This window comes from Fukomys damarensis, unplaced genomic scaffold (assembly GCF_012274545.1).
Source record: "Fukomys damarensis isolate Sample0158 unplaced genomic scaffold, DMR_v1.0_HiC HiC_scaffold_2, whole genome shotgun sequence".
Taxonomy (NCBI): Eukaryota; Metazoa; Chordata; class Mammalia; order Rodentia; family Bathyergidae; genus Fukomys; species Fukomys damarensis.
This window is the reverse complement of record NW_022900914.1, coordinates 23,421,176-23,439,540: the sequence shown is the minus strand read 5'-3', so window position 1 is coordinate 23,439,540 and position 18,365 is coordinate 23,421,176. Positions and strand designations below refer to the sequence as shown.

Here is an 18,365-nt window from a genome sequence, read left to right as displayed (position 1 = left end):
GCCTACCTCAAGATTGCAAGGTCCTGAGTTCAATCCTTGGTACCAAAAATAAATTAATTAATTAAAGAATTATGGTTTCTTTTTTAAATATTAAGCTCATTAATCTACAAAGTATTTATAGACTATTTATATTTATTTATGTGAGGCAGATATCTCTATGTGTATGCATGTATAATAAAAGTAGTAAAGGTGTTAGAGTTAATCCACATAGTAACTCTCTAGGAAATTGACCAGCTCAAGAGAAATACCTAAACATATGGACACCCAGGTTCCCAAAGAAATAGCTCAGTCAAATTACATAGAAATCTGTCAATCAGCTGGAATGTCACTGTAGTCTCCAATCAGTTTTATGGTAAATAATTCTTGAGGATCACCAGATATTTGATGAAAGTTTCCATTATAAAAAACAAGCCACAGGAAATAAACAGAAAAAAAGTAACTTGAAAAAAATAGGGACTTAAACGAAGACAAAAGAAAAGAAAACTACAGTTAACATCTTCAAAAAGGTAAGAAGCAATCAAGAAATATGAAAGTAATGCCATGGAGGGAAAAAAAGTAAGAAAGGAACAAAAACAGTTTCAGACATTAAACATCCCTGAGAGTAAAGAAAATATCAAAAAGCTACAAAACAGAACATAATTTTAAAAATCTGTTCAGGATTCGAGGCACAAGAGACAACAGTGAAAACAGGGGAGAGGAAATAATTAAATCTTTGAAGCAAATTTCCCACTGAAAAATATTATGTTTTAAATTAAAGATACTCACTATTAAATGTCAACACAATGTCTGAAAATAGAACCACATCATGATATTATAATCATAAACTTTTAAGCACTAAGAATAAAAGAAGCTTCTATTAGGTTCCAGAAAGAACAGATTCATAAAAAATAAGTAGAATAGGATTAGACTTCTCAAATCCAACAACAGAAGGTATAATGCATTGCTATAAAATCTATCATTTTATATCCAACCAAAGTATCACAAAGTCTCAAAAACTTCTTTACCCATATTTTTCAAGAAGATATTGTACTGCATAACCCTATAAGATGCTGGAGTAGATAAAAAAAAGAAGCTATGGGATTTAGGACGAAATCCAACACGAAACATACATAATGAATCCTGAGAATGACAGTGAAGGGAGATTTCATGATGAAAGATTCGTAGCAGACTGAGTAGGCTAGATGCCTCTGAAAAGGCTTCAATGACATATGGTCTAATTATAGATATTTTAAATGAAAATACATTAGGCTTTAAAAATATACAAATAAAACCATGTTCTAAGATAGTATATTCATAATATGAAATTTCTATTCAATGTCATTAATGTAATCAAGCCTTTTGGGGGGCAATATCTTAAAAATTGTTAGCAGGGTGAATTCATGGATGAAACAATGTAGTTATTTTAAATTATTTTTTAAAAATTTTTGCTTCTTATAGTTAAGACTCAAGTTACAGAAATCATCCAAGTACCTGAATGCATCAGACACTGGAATATTTATCCTGATTTTAATACAGTACTTTCTTCAACATGTGTAGAAAGAATTTTTTATTCCTTCACAGTAGTTCAAAGATGCAAAAATCATTTGAGAATTGAAAATACAGGACAGCAATAATAGGCACTTAATAAACACTTGATGAGATTGCTCTTTCTTTTCCAATCTATAAATAAATAAGAAGAGGCAAATGAAGATCGAGCTACTTACCTATATATTTTATAAATTATATATAAAATATACAAATTAAATATATATACACAAACACACATTTGTGCACATGCACAGATATATACTGCCAAATATTTTAAATTTCATCTGGAGTTTCATATTAGTTTTTTTATTTTAAAAATATATTTCATAATTTTAACTCTAAATTTCAAAACTATGCTTTCTTATAGATACTGGCTATGGAAAATATTTAAAATAGCATTTGCTTAGTTTTTATTAAAAAGAATTCTATAAATATTTCTAAATAGCTTTTGCCAGGTGTAAACTGTAGATTCTCCTTCTCTAAGATTAACTGGAAACCTCAGTTTTTATATGAATATTCCTTACTTTAAAATCGTGGCAATAATTCTTTTTCAACTATTGTATTAGAAACACCAAACATTATGTGTCCTAAATTCAGTTTCTGTTAGGAGGCCTGTGGCACATGTCCTATAAAACTGAGACCCAGATTTCCCTCCCTTTATGTAGAATAATATATCATCTACAAGTACTCTGTGCAGAATGAGTGGATTTGTTTGAGTGTGACTAGGAGTTCAAATGAATCAATATATGCATACTAAACAATATTTGAGCCAGGTTTGCACATGGAACTATGGTGGGATAGAGAGTTAGACCTACATATAAACAATTAATGCAGGCTTCTAATATTTCTGTCCTTGTCTTCCAAACATACACATATGAATCATCCAAACTGGGACACTTTTGCGAAAGGAGGCATTGTTATTAATTTTGCCAAAACAAATGAGACTCTGCTAAAGCCAACAAGGCTGTACAGTCACTCTAACTAAAAGAACCTAGTCAGCTTTAGTCTCTTCCCTTCTCCAATCTGGCTACTCTAGGTTCATATCATCCAGGGAAGATCCTGCCTTGATGGGCTTGTTCTTCAGATCTATAATAGAGAATCACAGGACAAAGGGGTAAAAAGGCAGAGATTTGTCTTACAATAAATAGAATTATAATTGTGGGGCTGGGGATTTAGCTCAGTGACACCACACATGCCTGTAGGTACAACATCCTGAGTTCAATCCCCAGTACCGCAAAAAAAAAAAAAAAAAAAAAAAAAAAAAAGAATTGTTTCCTGAGGCTTTTTTGTGTGATTCCATTTTATATAAGATGGCAATAGATGGAAGATGGGAGAAGGGAAATGGTAACAAAATTGGGATATTGTGTATTATCTTTGAGTTACTTAATTAAAAGAGGTAGGGCCAGGGATTTAGCTCAGTGGTTCTGCCACCTGCCTCACAAGCGCAAGAACCTGAGTTCAATCCCTGGTACCAAAAAAATAAAAAATAAAATAAAAGAGGTAAAATACTTGAGCACATTTTTTATTGAATGGACTTTTATAACACTTTGAGACTGTACCACAGATTTTAGAAATATTACAGAATTATAAAGCATGCTCCTTGCAATCAAGGGGTTAAATTTTATTTTAGGAGAAAAAGATAAGCAAATAGTTAATATATATGGTACATGATTGACTGCTAAATTGCAAGATATAAACTACACATCTGTAGGGCTTTAGAAAGACCAAAATGAACAATGCAAATCAATTTCTTCCTCCTCTCACACACTTGTTATTCTCATTTCTTTTTTAAAGAAAACCAGTGAAAAAGCAGAGAACCTGTGGTTCTCATGAATATAAGCCACTTTTCAATAGCACACAATGGCAATCCAACCAATCCCCACTAAATTCTGATTAAGTGCACAATTTTCAAATTAAAAAGTACATGATGAGTCAAAACAATGTTGGTCTTTCTTTGCTTATCACACAATTTAAAATGATACTTTACATGTGTTTTAGTAGTAAGTCTGAGTTCCACCACACCTTTTAATCAGAAATTAAGCGATGTAAATTGTCAAAGACCCCCAGGAAATGGCAATGACATAGAAGCTTGGCTTTCAACAACCTAGAAGGGCAAAGGCTTCAGATGAATCATGAATTTACTACCTGCAGCAAAGATTTCACCCAATTCAGCATACTAACACAAGCAGAGCCTGAGCATGGGGAGCATGTACAATACACATAATTCATTCACATTTCGGGCTCATGCACACAGATAGAATGATTTGAAACTTGTCCTCATTCCTTCCTACCTCCCCAGGACACATCACAACTATTCATATTCAGAGCTGGGAGTAGAGAGTGAAGGGTGAAAAGGAAGAATGTAAAAAAGATGAGGCACCTTAACACAAACACTAAATTCATTCAATCATCAAATACTTTGTTTACATCAAGCATTCCTAAGGACGGTACAATACACTCAGGCCATACCAATGCCCAAATATTCACAAGGCTGTCTACAATCAAAACAAAGATCTCTCTAAAGACAAGAAAATCCTTTTATTAAGCTCTTTGTATGACTTACATTTCTGTAAGAGATCTTAAAATATTACCATGGCCATAAGCTTATTAAAAAGCACCTTAGAGAAAAGGCTATGTAAAGACACAAATTGTTATTACTATAGCATCATTGTTGCAAAAAAAATAGTACTTCTACTTTTTAAAACCGACATTGATTTAAGACTATTAAAAGAAAATGCATTCTTTCTCCACCATCCTCACTCCCCAAATCCCCACTCCATTAGATTGTCAACTACCTTTAAGAAACTCTAGAGAGCCCATTTTCCAGTGACCTTTAATCAGTCTCCTCTGAGACACAATCCACTGCACAAAATTCCTTTCCACTTGCTAAAGTTATTTTCTAGCCCTTCAAGTTACCGCTTTTAGTTTTCAATTCTCATCATGAACTTTTAAGATTAATTTCTCATCATTTTAGGGAAACACAACCTTCAAGAAATATAGTAAAATAGTTCTAAATTCCTGTGAGATCATTTACTGAACCTTAAGCGAGTTGTCCTGTTGTATCAGTTTGCTCAACCCTATGTAAAATTAAGACTATTCAATGGGATATTTACAAAGTTCCTGACAAATACTGTAAGGGATGAAAAAGTAATGGCAGCTATTTAAAAGGAGATACAGAAAGGAGTTCTACACAGCATTTGCTCAGGAGTGAGGAAGGGGGGTTATTGCTTTGTGTATCCTCTGCTAAAGTGTTTTTCGTTTTCTTGGTTTTGGGGTTTTTTTTTTTTTTTTGGTACTGCGGATTAAACTCAGGACCTAGCACTTGCAAGGCAGGAAATGGAACCAATGAGCTAAATCCCCAGCCCTCCACTAAAATTTTGAGGCACCTAAACTAAGAGCTTCCCTTCAGACATTTAAAAGAGGAAGAAACTAGCAGGTTTTTGACAAAGACACAAGCAACCTTTCAGTTGCTCTGATTAAAACTTGTGAAGCTATAAAGGATTATAAGGTTTACTTCAAGATTTTTTTTCACAATAGCCCCACCTTATATTATCAAAGAGAACCATTCCAACTCCCTGATTTCCTACTTCAAACTGAAATATTTTTAAAGGATTATAAAGATACATTTCCTATATGTTCCTTCCCTGGTGAATAGAAATAACAAATGCAAAGGACCCTGTGCATGATTTAAAGGGATGCTTGCCCAACACTGGGTAAAAAGAAAAAAGTGCACTGACAAATTTGAACCTAGGAAGCCAGTGAAAAATGGCTAAGGAAACTGTCTACCCATCTAACCTAACCTAGCCTTCTCTAACATAGAGCAGGAATCAAAAGCCACATGTACATTGTGATTCTAAAAATGGATTAAGAGCTAAACATAATGCCAGTGCTGCAGACCACAAGCTCCCCACCGGCTCTGGGGTCCCATCTAATTTCAAGGCTGCTGCCTACTCATACATCCTGCACTGACAGCCTTATAAACTTATTTTCTGACTTACAAACTCTGTCACAAGTTCAACATTCTGCCACTGACTGACTTTAGCCTCTCTGTATTCCCTCGATCTAAGGCTAAAATGATTTGATCTCTGATTTATTAAAGGCATTGGGAGACTAACACATTAACATTTAACATGCTGTACGCTCTCAGAGAAAAATACTATTTTAAAATTAAAATATTTTCTATTTTATGACTGGTAAAATAAATTCCTATTTTATTTCACAGTACTATCACAAGCAATTTCAGGTTTTTTGACAGTTTTCAGTAAAAAAAAAATTTGGAATTAAAAAGTATTGTTTCAAAATGAAAGTATCATTGTTTTTTGTAGTTATAAAAGTAATATATGCCATAAAAATTCAAACTATCCTGAAAAGTATAAAGAAAAAAGTACAAAACATGCATAACCCTAATAAAACACTGAGTATTGCAACACAGATCTATGCATAATCATAGTTATTGACATATTTAATGGGTACACATATTTTGTAGAAATAAGATCATATTTATTGTACTGATTTTTAACCTAATATAGTTTATAGATCTTTAACAGCTATACAGTATTCCATTACATGGGCTGTGCATAACTAGCCAGTCAAATAAAATTAAATATTTATGTTTTTTTCCAGTTATTCTGCAGCAGTGAATTCCTTTACATAAAGCTTTACATACTAGTTTCATTATTCTGTTAGAAAGGGAGTTATTAGAATATTATGAAAAATATATTAAATATATTAAAATTATGAAAGATACTGCCAGACTGCCTCTGAAAAAATAGACTCAATTTATTCTCCCACCAACAGCATATAAAGAATGCCATTTCTCATAATTCATTATCACTTTTTCCATCCTTACCAATGCCATAAACAAAAATTCTATGTCACTGCTTTAATTACATTTCCTTGATTACTAGGAAAATAACCATTTGATATCTTTATAGAACATTACTATTTCTTTTGAGAAATACTTGTGTTTTAATTTTTGGCTGTTTTGTCCTCCTCTTCCCCCCCCCATTGAGTTTATTGGTATATTTTAGGTATACAGTACAGCTACATTCATCCTTGTGTTTTGTCTTCTTAAAGATTTGCAGATTGCCAGTCTTTTTGTTTGTTACTGATTTGTGAAATTTTCTTTACAAAATAAAGCGAATACATCTTTGACTGTGTATATGTCATAAATAATAATCACTCCTTTATCATTTGTATTTCAACTTTTTTTTTTTTTTTTGGTACCAGGGATCGCACTCAGGACCCTATGCTTGCAAGGCAGGTGGAAGAAGTAGTTCAACTTTTTTGATGCTTGCTGCTTTTTTAATAAAGTGTCTTTAAATCTTTAGTCAACCTATTAAACTCATTGGGTTTGGTGTGTCATACTTAGAAGGGTTTCCTCACTTCAATGTAATAAAGATATTCATCTGATATATCTATGAAATTATTTTTAATTAAATATTTAATTGCTCTTAAATTATTTTGACATACACTATAGAGGAATAAGTAAGCTTTTAAAGAATTCCTAGTGATCTTGATACTACTTTTTTTTTTTTTTTTTTTTTGAACCGTGGATCAAACTCGGGCCCTTGCGCTTTTGAGGCAGGCGGCAGAACTACTGAGCTAAATCCCCGAATGCTACATTGTATTTTTATATAACAAAATAATGTAAAATATTAAGACAGGATAGTACACACCACAAATACTTCCGATTTTGCGTTATTTTCCAAAATCAAAGATAATCAAAAAGTTCAAGAATGAAGCACATGATGCCAATAAGAAAAAATAATACAAATATTATTTACAGTTACTGTTTTCACATTATCTAATTTTATGTTCATTATAAAGTAGTTATAGTTTCTTATTTAATTGTATGTAGAATTCAGACTTGTTCAAAGAATTACTGATGATTATACAATAACTGGCAGACTAAAGCCTGAATTTTATGACTTATGTTCTTTCCATGACATTGTTTAAAATCAGAGCAATGGATGATACATAAAACCCCAAGTTTTCTCATTTTCAATTAAACTATTTTACTAAAATGTATATATGTGTGTGCATACATAAAAGCATATAGGTGTAAATTAAGTACACGCATAGGCATATATTATGCATGTATCATATATACATACCACTATATACACATGTACATTACATAACTAAATACACATATGCATTTATATGAATGAAGAAAACATTTCTAAATCTGAGCTGGCATTCTTGAAACTTTGATAGTTCTACTAATATTATAGACTCAACTACATAACACAATAGCAATGAAATTTAAAAAGAAAGCAAAAGTTTGAAAAACTGGCAATTTTATCTATATTCCATAATAGATTTTACCCCTTGGTTTCTTAAATGTACATTAAAAAGTGAAAATATGTTTTATTTTAATAAGAATCTTTCAGCAATATTGATTAGCTCACAAGAGATTATTCTGGATATACCACAAAACAGGTACCACTATCAGACCACTAAGAAAAACCCAGAATCAATGACTATAAGCTGTGTGCTAAAAGTCCTGGCAGGCCCTAGCCTTCACTGGGGAAAAAAAAAATCACTGTTGCCATATATAAGTATATATGGCAGAGAGTCTACAAATGTGTTCTTCATGTAGCCCAGTCAGGAGAAAAAATTTTGAAAGAATGGGCAAAGAGGTTTTACCAATATATTTCCCAAATTTAAGCTACAATGTCAGCAAAAAATCCTAATATCCTAATTCACATGAAGTTACAGCTACTGACCTCCTATCCTTTTGAAGCATATGTGTGTGTGTTTGTGTGTGTATACACACAATAAATTATATGGGAAGTATTAGCTCATTTATTCATGCTACTAAACAAAGGATGGTGTGCTATAAAAAATGTACCAATGAAACTATTACACCCACAAGCACAAATGAGATTGCATAAATACCAAATAATTGTATTAGATTTGGATCCATTAATCCCTGAGAAGAATCACATTTTTAAAAACTCATTTCAGTTGAGGAAAGAGACAACTCTGGAGAAAGAGAGGAAGAGATATAGCATGGTGAAGCTATTCTGATTAGAGGTCAGGGGGACTGGCTGGAAACACACAGAGAAAACAGAAGCAAGAAATCCGCTGTAGTGCTTACAACCAGAGCACTCTGTTACCCAAGTTATCTGAGCAACATGTCAAAGGCAACACTGAAGCAGCCAGCACCTCGCTTGAGGTGAAGGATGTCATCCTGTACTTTTCCCTAGGTAGCTAGATGCATCCTTTCAAGGCACGATAAATCAATAGCAGGCTTATTCTCTCCACAACACAGCTTTGATATCATAGAAAGAAGTAGGCTCATAAGTACCAGAAAGCAAAACAAAAACAAAAACAAAATAAACATACTTTTCCCTAGTTAAAGATAAACAAAAAGGGAAGATGACTTTGGAAAACTGTTTCCCACAACAGCAAATATAAATATATAAAAATAAGGTTGGGTCATACACCATACAGTAATAAGCCATTATGCAGAAATAATTCTGCATGAAGTTCATTTAAATTTCTTCCTAAAATATTCAAAAAATTCAATCAGTAAAAGGATATCTCAAAAATACAAAACTCATTGTGAAAATGAAATGTTTAAAAAAACATGTCTACACAATAAAAATAAATATAATGAATATTTTCTTTTCTAACATAGCAGGAAATTTTCAAAAACTAGAAGCTTTATCTACTTTCAAGATTAAGGAGATTTTTTTCCATGACATTTTGGTCAGGGCATGACAAATTTTGGAAATGAGGCTGATACTTTTATTTTTGAACAGATACAATGAATACAATCAATACTTGATTTTTAAATTTGAGATTAATAGTTCTACTAAATCACAAATATCTTATTTATAATAAACACATACCAGGTTTCTGTGGCTCTAAAATATTTTAACATTTTTCTATTACCAAAAAATATTAGCCTAGAAACAAGTTTCTGAAATAAAGGGTAATTCTATCCTTTGTCCATTCTAGACTATTAGAAACTTTTTTCCTCGTTTTAAATGTCCTTCAGCTTACTATGATGATAGCGATTTAGGAACGATATTCTTGTATACAACTTTCACTATCAGGATTAAAAGTCAATATTCCTTTACTTAAAGCTAGAAACACAAAAATTAAACTGACATTTAAAACAAAACAAAAAAGAGCACCAAATTGAACTAAAAAATCAAGCATGAAACATATTTATACTAATGAATTGATGAATATATCCAGTATGTTAGAAAAAAAATCAAATGGCAACTTGTAAATACATGTTTATGTTTATGTTTTTATATGGTGAAAGCTTATAGCTATTCAAGTTATTTATTGCAATTAGACGCTGTTGAAACAATTATGAGCGTGGCGCCCTCTGCTGGGCTTTCTAGTCAGTCACAAACTCAACCTAGTAACCATCGTTTGTGTAAAAACAAAACAAAAACAAACTTTTGAGGCATCAAGTGAAAAATCATTTTTTTAATCCATGGTTGCTTTATCCCCAAGATTACATAAAAGTTATAACCAAAGTTAGTTTATTTGAGCAGGACTTATCCAACTTATTATTAAGTAAAACATGAAGATATATTTTTCGTTTAAAATAGAAAACATAAACCAGTGTGATGGTGTACACCTCTAATCCCATCCCTCTGGGAGGCTAAGGCTGGAGGATCACTAGCTCAAGCACGGCCTGTGAAACTTAACAAGACCCTATAGCTCAGTGCCAACATTCCAGGTACAATTCCCACTACCAAGAAAAAAAAAAGGATTAATACAAAAAATATACCAAATATATTTTAATAGGTCTTATTTTTATTACCACTTCTAACACTTGCAAAAACATTTAGGTTTTTTTTAAGACATAAATTGTAATGACTATTTTAGTAATTTTATGTAATTTTTCCCTAGCTTGACAGTTCGATAAAAATTTATTTTACAATATCAAAATAACAATATTTTAATTGAAGCTTACTTTTAGCTGATAAATAAAAACAAAATTATAAATATTATTATATTTTGTTAGAAAGAATGGAAAGAAGTACTCATGATCAGTAGTAATTAATGAACAGCTTCCATTTACTGAGTATCAACTCAGAGGAATGCAGTGTGGTGGGTGCTTTCTATACATTATATTCAGTCTTAAGAAATGAAAAACATTGACGCTTACTGAGGTTATTTAAATTGCTCAAGATGAAGCTCAGAGCCAGGGTTGAAATTAGGTGGGTCATATTCCAAAATCTCAAAAGAAATCCTTAACCAATTCCATGTAATTTCTCCATTCATTGCTGCAACTTATGAGTTCATGGGGACAAGATGATGGGGAGAATGTTAGAGAAGGATAAGAGGATTATTCATCCGGAAAGTAACAGCTTAGACCTTTAGGAACTTATTTTTATTTTTTATAATGCTGCCAGCTAGTGGCCCTATTTCATACTGAGTCATAGGAAACAATACTTGATTTTTGTTTGTTTGTGTGTTTGTTTTACATCACTGAACCAAAAATTCTCCATTTCTCTTCCTGGATCATGTTCTGAAATTATGTATGACCATGGACGACTTCATAACATTTAACCTTATCTCAGCCTGGGACTGTTTTCCCAACCAGCATTAGATGCTAATCCGCACTTAGGTCCCAGTAAAAATATAACATTTGCCTCAATAAGAAAGAATTCAGTAAATGCTGAGGTGCAGAAACAAAAATGTACACCTGTAATTGCCCATGATAGAGAAGCCTTATATTTTAGAATAATTTTAGGATATTTATAGATTCCTTAGGGACAAAATAAAACTTTTCTTTACCAAAAAAATGTGAGTTAATAATAGAGCACTAGGCTCTGAGCTCAATCCCCAGCACCATTAAAAGAAGCAGAGGGAGCAGGGAAGGAAGAAATGCTTTCCATGATGTAGAAATAATAGAAAAATTATTGTCTGAGTATTATTGGACCTTATTCTATGAAAGATCTATGTATCTGATAAGGCAATACTCTTAGTAAAGTTTGTCTAGAGAATAAGTAATTATACTTCTGAAGTTTTGCTTGAGAGAAAAATGAGTACTAATTACATTTGAAATCGTTATATTTCAATAATAATCTACTATCTTAAGATAAATATCTTACACAACAAACAAGAAAGAGTACAGAACTCTCATTTTGGTATGTTTTTAAACAGTGAAATAAAGATATTCTTGGCTGATTTTTTTATAACATTATTTTTAAATTATTTAAGTGATTTACTCAGAAGAAATGTGTCACCATTTAATCAGAGACTTAAATTAGGTCAATATATTCTATAGCATTATAATATTCCATGAAACAAAGACATTGAGGTATTAAAGTATATGAGCATACTGGAAAACGTTCTGGATTTAATCTGTGGTCAAAGTGTAAAGCAGCAGGGTGTTGAACAGAAAGCACCAAAAACACAGTAAAGAAAAAAATTAAGATCTTCTGTTGGATTAACTTAGAAGATCACAATGAAAACAAGAAACCAAAAGGACAGTACTGGAGAGTTCAGCGGTCCTTGTGACCTACATTCTGTGTGTGTTTGTGCCTTTCTCTCTCTTCTCGTCTCTCTCTCTCTCCCCCTCCCCCGTCCCTCTCACCTGCACAATGTAAAAATTGTCATATCTCATTTGGTATGCATTTTATATGAGGCTTAATTTGCAGCTAAAGACAATAGAAGTCTCTATTTTATGTATATCTATATATGTATATGTGCATATACATATATACACGTAAGTATAAGGAACATTGTGAAAAACATGTTAGCTTTTTAAAACATTAAACACATTTCTATAGAGGTAGCATATAACTTACAAACATTTCCTGTATTGTCAAAGCTGGTAAGAACATCTGCAACATTCAAGGATCCACTATTACGCCTAAAAAGAAATAAAATATTTTCATTAGTGATTCTGAAATAATAATAATAATAACATATCTAATATTTTAAAAGCTGATACTGTATTATGATATAACCAGTACTAATAAACCCTTCTGTGTTGTATTTTTAAAATATTTTCTGCCCACTAGAGGAAGAAAAAAATCAGAATAGTTAAGGCAATAATATTTCTTGATTAATCAACATCTTAAAATATTAATTTTTTTTAAACCACTGTTGTTTTAGTTACACAAAAGGTAAGTTGTTAACCTTACAAACCAACCATCTCAAAGAAAATACATTACATTGAGAGATTCTTATCATCAAAAAAAAAAAATGATCACCCTCCAGAACTACAGTCAATGATAAGTAAGTTTCCACTAAGAGAGTGTAACAAATTCAGATCTTCAATCACTAAGAACTCACCAGAGCCTTCAGGTCTGCCCGTTCTATCCACAATCTGTACTAAATGTCAGTGGGCAAAGTTTTTATAGCATTCTTGGACTCAAACATCAATAGTTCGTAGGATTTGAGTTACTTTTCCACTAGTGACTGGTGCTGATCCACCTATGACTCTACATTCTCCCTCATAAAAGTTACAGCTACTTTAGGATGCTTCAACAGTTTATAATTATTAATTGCTCATAAAATGTGTTTCATCAATACTACATTATCATTAAAACTCATTCTAAATAGTACATAGTTTTATGAACTAAATTATATCCCCTTAAAAATTCATGTTGAAGTCCTAACTCCCAGTAGCTCAGACTGTAACTCTATTTGGGGACTAGGTCTTGAGAAAGTAATTAAGTGAAACAGGGCTCATTAGGATATTCTTACTCCAATATAACTGGTGTCATAAGAAGAGGAGATTAGACCATAGAGACAAAAGAGGACCATGTGCAAAGAGGGACGCCAGGTGAAGAGGTCAAAGAGGGTAGGAATCTGCAAACCAAGAGGCCACAGAAGAAAGCCAGTCTGCCAAGGCCTTGGTCTCCAACTTCCAGCCCTGCAACTATGAAAACATGGATTTCTGTTGTTTAAGCCATCCAGTCTGTGGATTTTGTTTTGGCAGCCTTAGCAAATTAATATAGTACATATAATAAGAGAATGCTTCATTAGAAAAAGATGGGCTTTTATTTCTATCACAAATATCTACTTCATTGACTGAAGGACTGCAAAATTAAAGTAAGCGATTTGCAATCCTAACTGGCCAAATAAGCACTAAGTTCAAAAATATTCTAACTCAAACACAAAACAAAGTTACCAACCACAAATCAAACTTTCCTCATTACAACATAAAGCTTCTGTATATGCTGTGAATCTAAGATTTCATGTATAGATGAGGTTAATGTAAGATGAAGTGTTAAGATGATGAGCAATATAGCATAAGACTCAAAAAATTTTTTCCTAATTATTAAATTAAAACAATATATGGTTTCTTCAAGAAAGAGTTGCTTGTAATCCTTATATGCAGAAACAACCAGAATTATTTTGATACATACACCACAAATCTTATTCTATGCTCATACATACTTTTTATAAACAACTACCAACACATTATTCATACTGTTTTGTAATTTATGTTTTCTACTTAAAGTGTTATAAACAGCTTCCCACATCAAGCAATCTCCTGTAACATAATTTTAATGTCTACCAAATAGTTCATTTAATGACTATGCCCCAATTCACTGAACCAATGCTGTAGGTTTATGCTGAAGTGAATGTGCTTGTGGAAATATCATTAAAAGCATTCTCACTCTCCTACACATACACAGAAATCAGAGTAAAATAACTATTTGAAATCTGAGACAAAAGATACAAATATTTTGCATAATGTTGAATGTCTAAAATTTGGATAATAAAAGTGAAATATGTACTTTAAGAGTTAAAAACCCGACCGCCGGGTGTGGTGGCACACACCTGCAATCCCAGCACTCAGGAGGCTGAGGCAGGAGGATCGCTGTGAGTTCGAGAACAGCCTGGGCTGCATAGTGAGTTCCAGATCAGTCTCAACTACATAGTGAGACCCTGTCTTAAAAAACCAAAATAAATAAATAAATAAATAAATATAAAAAATAAAAACCCGGGGCTGGGGGTTTGGCTCCGTGGTTCCACTGCCTGCCTCGCAAGTGCAAAGACCTGAATTCAATTTCCAGTACAAAAAAAAAAAAAAAAAATTAAAACCCCATTCAAAATAAAAAGTGAGACTTGCACAGTCATCACTGAAGCAGAACTTGTCATTCTTTCTTTTTTTTATTAGCACGTGTATGCAGCACCCAATCATGTTTACTTTGCTTTGTGGGAAGCTGGTGCATGTACATAACACATTTTTCATCCCCTTTCCCTCCTCCTTCCCTCTTCCATGTCTTGATTCCCTTTCCATTTGAGAAAGATCTATCTCCATGCTTACTATTATCTAGGTTTTATTTTGTTCCTTATTTATATTTTGGGTTTTTCATATAAGAGAAACCATGTGATATTGAAGCTTATCTGTCTGATTTATTTCACTTAACATTATGGTCTCAACAGGCACCTATATTCCTACAAACAACTGAAGTTTATGTTTCTTTATGTCAGAGTAGTACTCCATTATGTGTAAACAACACTATTTTATTTATCCATTCATCTGTCAATTGATATATAAACTGCTTACAAGGTTCAGCTATTATTTCTTGATAGTATTTCATAAAGCAAAGAAAATGTACACATTTTTTGCTTTTCTTTTTTCCTTTGGAGACAAAAGTTTCATTAAGTCTCTACCAGGTAGGGCTTGAACTTTGTGATTCTCCTGCCTTGGTCTCCCAGAGTACTGGAATTAAAGGCAGACATCATTATACCCAGCTTACTCTATGGGATTTTTGAATAGGGTAAAGGGTAGCCAAACAACTCTAAAGTACTTATTAAAATGAAAAACAATTGTGAAGTTATTAGAGTTTAGAAAGCCTGAAAGATAGCATCTCATGAAAGAATGTAAAGAAACATTGTCTTTGGTGGTATAAGAATTAGTGTTAAACATGGGAAAGCAGCCGCGAATATAGTTTAGTAAACATTCAGTTTGATTACTTTGTTTCCTTCCCAAATGCAAGGGCTATTACTTGCCCAATAAATCACCAAAATATTTTTTTCCAGTATCAACTCCATCAGACCTGATTTACCCTTAATCTTCCTATATTTACCTGCCTTGTCTAGACTGAAGAATTAAATACTAATGCTTACCAGGAAGGGACTTTTACACTTAAATCCTTACAAACTTCAGTCTTAGCATATACTGGTAATTAATGTCATATTAAAAATGACAATTTGGGGCCAGGGATTTAGCTCAGTAGCACTGTGCCTGCCTCACAAATACAAGGTCCCGAGTTTGATCCCCAGTACCAAAAAAAAGACAATTTACTGCCAACATATCAACATATCTAGAGTACACTTCTTTTTTTCCGCTCAAACTCCAAGCTTAAAAATTGTTTCCCAAGACTAAGTACTAATAGCCAGGTTATTCTCCCTACAGCCAAAAAATTTTTGTTCACTAGCACCTAAAGATTTCTTAGAACTGTGAACTTTTTCATTTCTTCCCAAGAATGGCTTATGGAGCAACAACTGAGGGACAAATCATTGGGGCAGTTAATTATTTGAAAAGAAAAGTAAAATTAAAAAGCTACTAAAAGAAAAAATTGAAACCTAAATGAACCAAAAGGTTGAAATTATATGTTGAAAATAAGCCAGAACCAAACATACAAAAATTGGACAGCAAAAGAAAAAATAGACTGGGCCAGGGATTTAGCTCAGTGGTGCTACCCCCTGCCTCCCAAGCACAAGGTTCTGAGTTCGTTTCCCAGTAATGAAAAAATAGACGAATTGGACTTCATCAAAATTAAAAACTTTTGTGCATCAAAAGACATTATAAAGAAAGTGAAATGGTAAAACAAAAAGTGGAACAAAATATTTACACATCACACATCTAAAAAGGGCATAGTTCCCAAAATATATTTTTAACTTTCCCAAAACAGCTAGTAGAGAGAATTTCTAATATTTTCAACATAAATACTTAATGTGTGGGGCTGGGGATTTAAACTTAGTGGTGCTGCCACCTGCCTTGCAAGCACAAAGTCCTGAGTTGGATCCCCAGTGTCCCCCCAAAAAAATTAATGTCTGACTTGATAGATAGGCTTGTTTGATCTGATCAGTGCACACTGGGTACTGAAATATCACACTGTGCCCCATAAATGCATACAACCATGTATCATTTTTAAAAATTCTCACAACTTCATAGCAAAAAGATATACAACCCAATTTTGAAATAAAGCAAAAGACTTGAATGCAAAGACCACATGGGAAAATACATTATTAGTCATCACAGGAATGCAAATTGAAACCACAATGAGATATAATATCACATCCATTAAAATGTCTACAATTTTTTTTTTTGTACTAGGGACTGAACTCACGACCTTGCACTTGCAAGGCAAGTACAGTGCCTCTGAGCTAAAGCCCCAACCCCCAATTTTTTTTTAAGTGTAAAAACAAGTGCTGACAAGCCTTGAAGATAAACTGGAACCCTCATACATTCCTAGGAAAAACGTACAATTGCGCAGCCACTGTGGAAAACAGTTTGGCCATCCTGAAAAAGTGAAACATAAAGTACTACATTTGCTGGTAATTTCAGACCAAATACTTAACAAGGGAATTCAAAGCATGTGTTCACACAAAAACGTATACATGAATGTTCAGTAGCATTCACAAAGGCCAAAAAGTAGAAACAACTCAAATGTCCATTAACTTATGAATAGGTATCGGAAAAATGGTATTATCCATATAGTGGGATCTTAAGCCAACAACAACAACAAAAAAGGACGTACTGATGCACGGTACAATATGAATCTTAAAAATTAAAACATTATTCTAAGTGTAAGACAGCCACAAAAGGTCACATATTATTCCATTTACATGAAATGTCTAAAACATTGATATAGAAACAGAAACTACTAAGGGGATAAAAAAGACAGGGAGTTACTAGTGATATGTATGGGCTTTCTGGGTCCCGGGGATCAAACTCAAGACCTTGCACTTGGGAAGCAGGTGGTGGGAACACTGAGCTAAATCCCCAGCTCATGGGCTTTCTTTAGGGGGTGATTAAAAGTTCTAGTATTAAATAATGGCAATGATTTACAACACAGTGAATATATTTTTTAAAACACTGAACACTACATTTTAAAATGTTTCTTTTTAAAAATGGTGTATTTTATAGCATACGAATTTTATCTTAACAGAAAATCGATTTTGAAAAAAACAAAAAAAGTAAGCTAGAAAGTAAAATAGGTCCAGAAGAACAAATATTAGAGGGCTATAGATAAAAAGGTTAAAATTTTCTATTTCAGATGTGACTTGCTCTGAAGGCTTTTCAAAAACAAGTAGCTGAAAACTTTTTTCAATGGTATAGCAATAGGAAATAAGTAAATGCCTTCTACATGTAATATAGAAAAATCTGAAAAATTTTCAGGGGAACATTTCACTTTACTGAAATCTTGGGCATATTTATATATAAGCCAATCCTATAAACAATTAAAACAATCTAAAAAATTAAGTTATATTTAACCTGTACCTATGACCTGAATTGCATGAAAGTATACATTTCAGTTTTCTGCACACACTGGATCATGTTTTATAGACCCTATTAAGTTTCCTCTAAAAAGAACAAAAGCTGTTTAATAACCACCACTGGTTAATGTAACTTCTAATTTAAAAAAAAAGACTATGCTTTTAAATATAAATCAGTACTCATATTTATCAGTTGCCAGTCTTGCCAGGCATTAAATACACCCATAATATATCACACATATAAAGATAATATGCCATTCCTCTAATTCCATAAGCATACCATTCCCATCACTAGTTTTTTTCTTACTAAGCACTCACAGGGCACATACTAAATTCCATGGAGTGATGGTTTGATTTGACTTCTCTTTTTTTTTTTTTTTTTTTTTTTT

General features: G+C 32.6%; 1 protein-coding gene across 1 annotated transcript in view; it reads right to left on the bottom strand.

Annotated features, from left to right (window-relative positions):
• The window catches only part of Camkmt (calmodulin-lysine N-methyltransferase), a 371,607-nt gene that overhangs the window by 333,758 nt on the left and 19,484 nt on the right, over window positions 1-18,365 (bottom strand). The window contains exon 3 of the mRNA XM_033763880.1: window positions 12,318-12,382. Within this exon, the coding sequence (XP_033619771.1) occupies window positions 12,318-12,382 (65 nt within the window). The remainder of the gene's footprint in view (window positions 1-12,317; window positions 12,383-18,365) is intronic.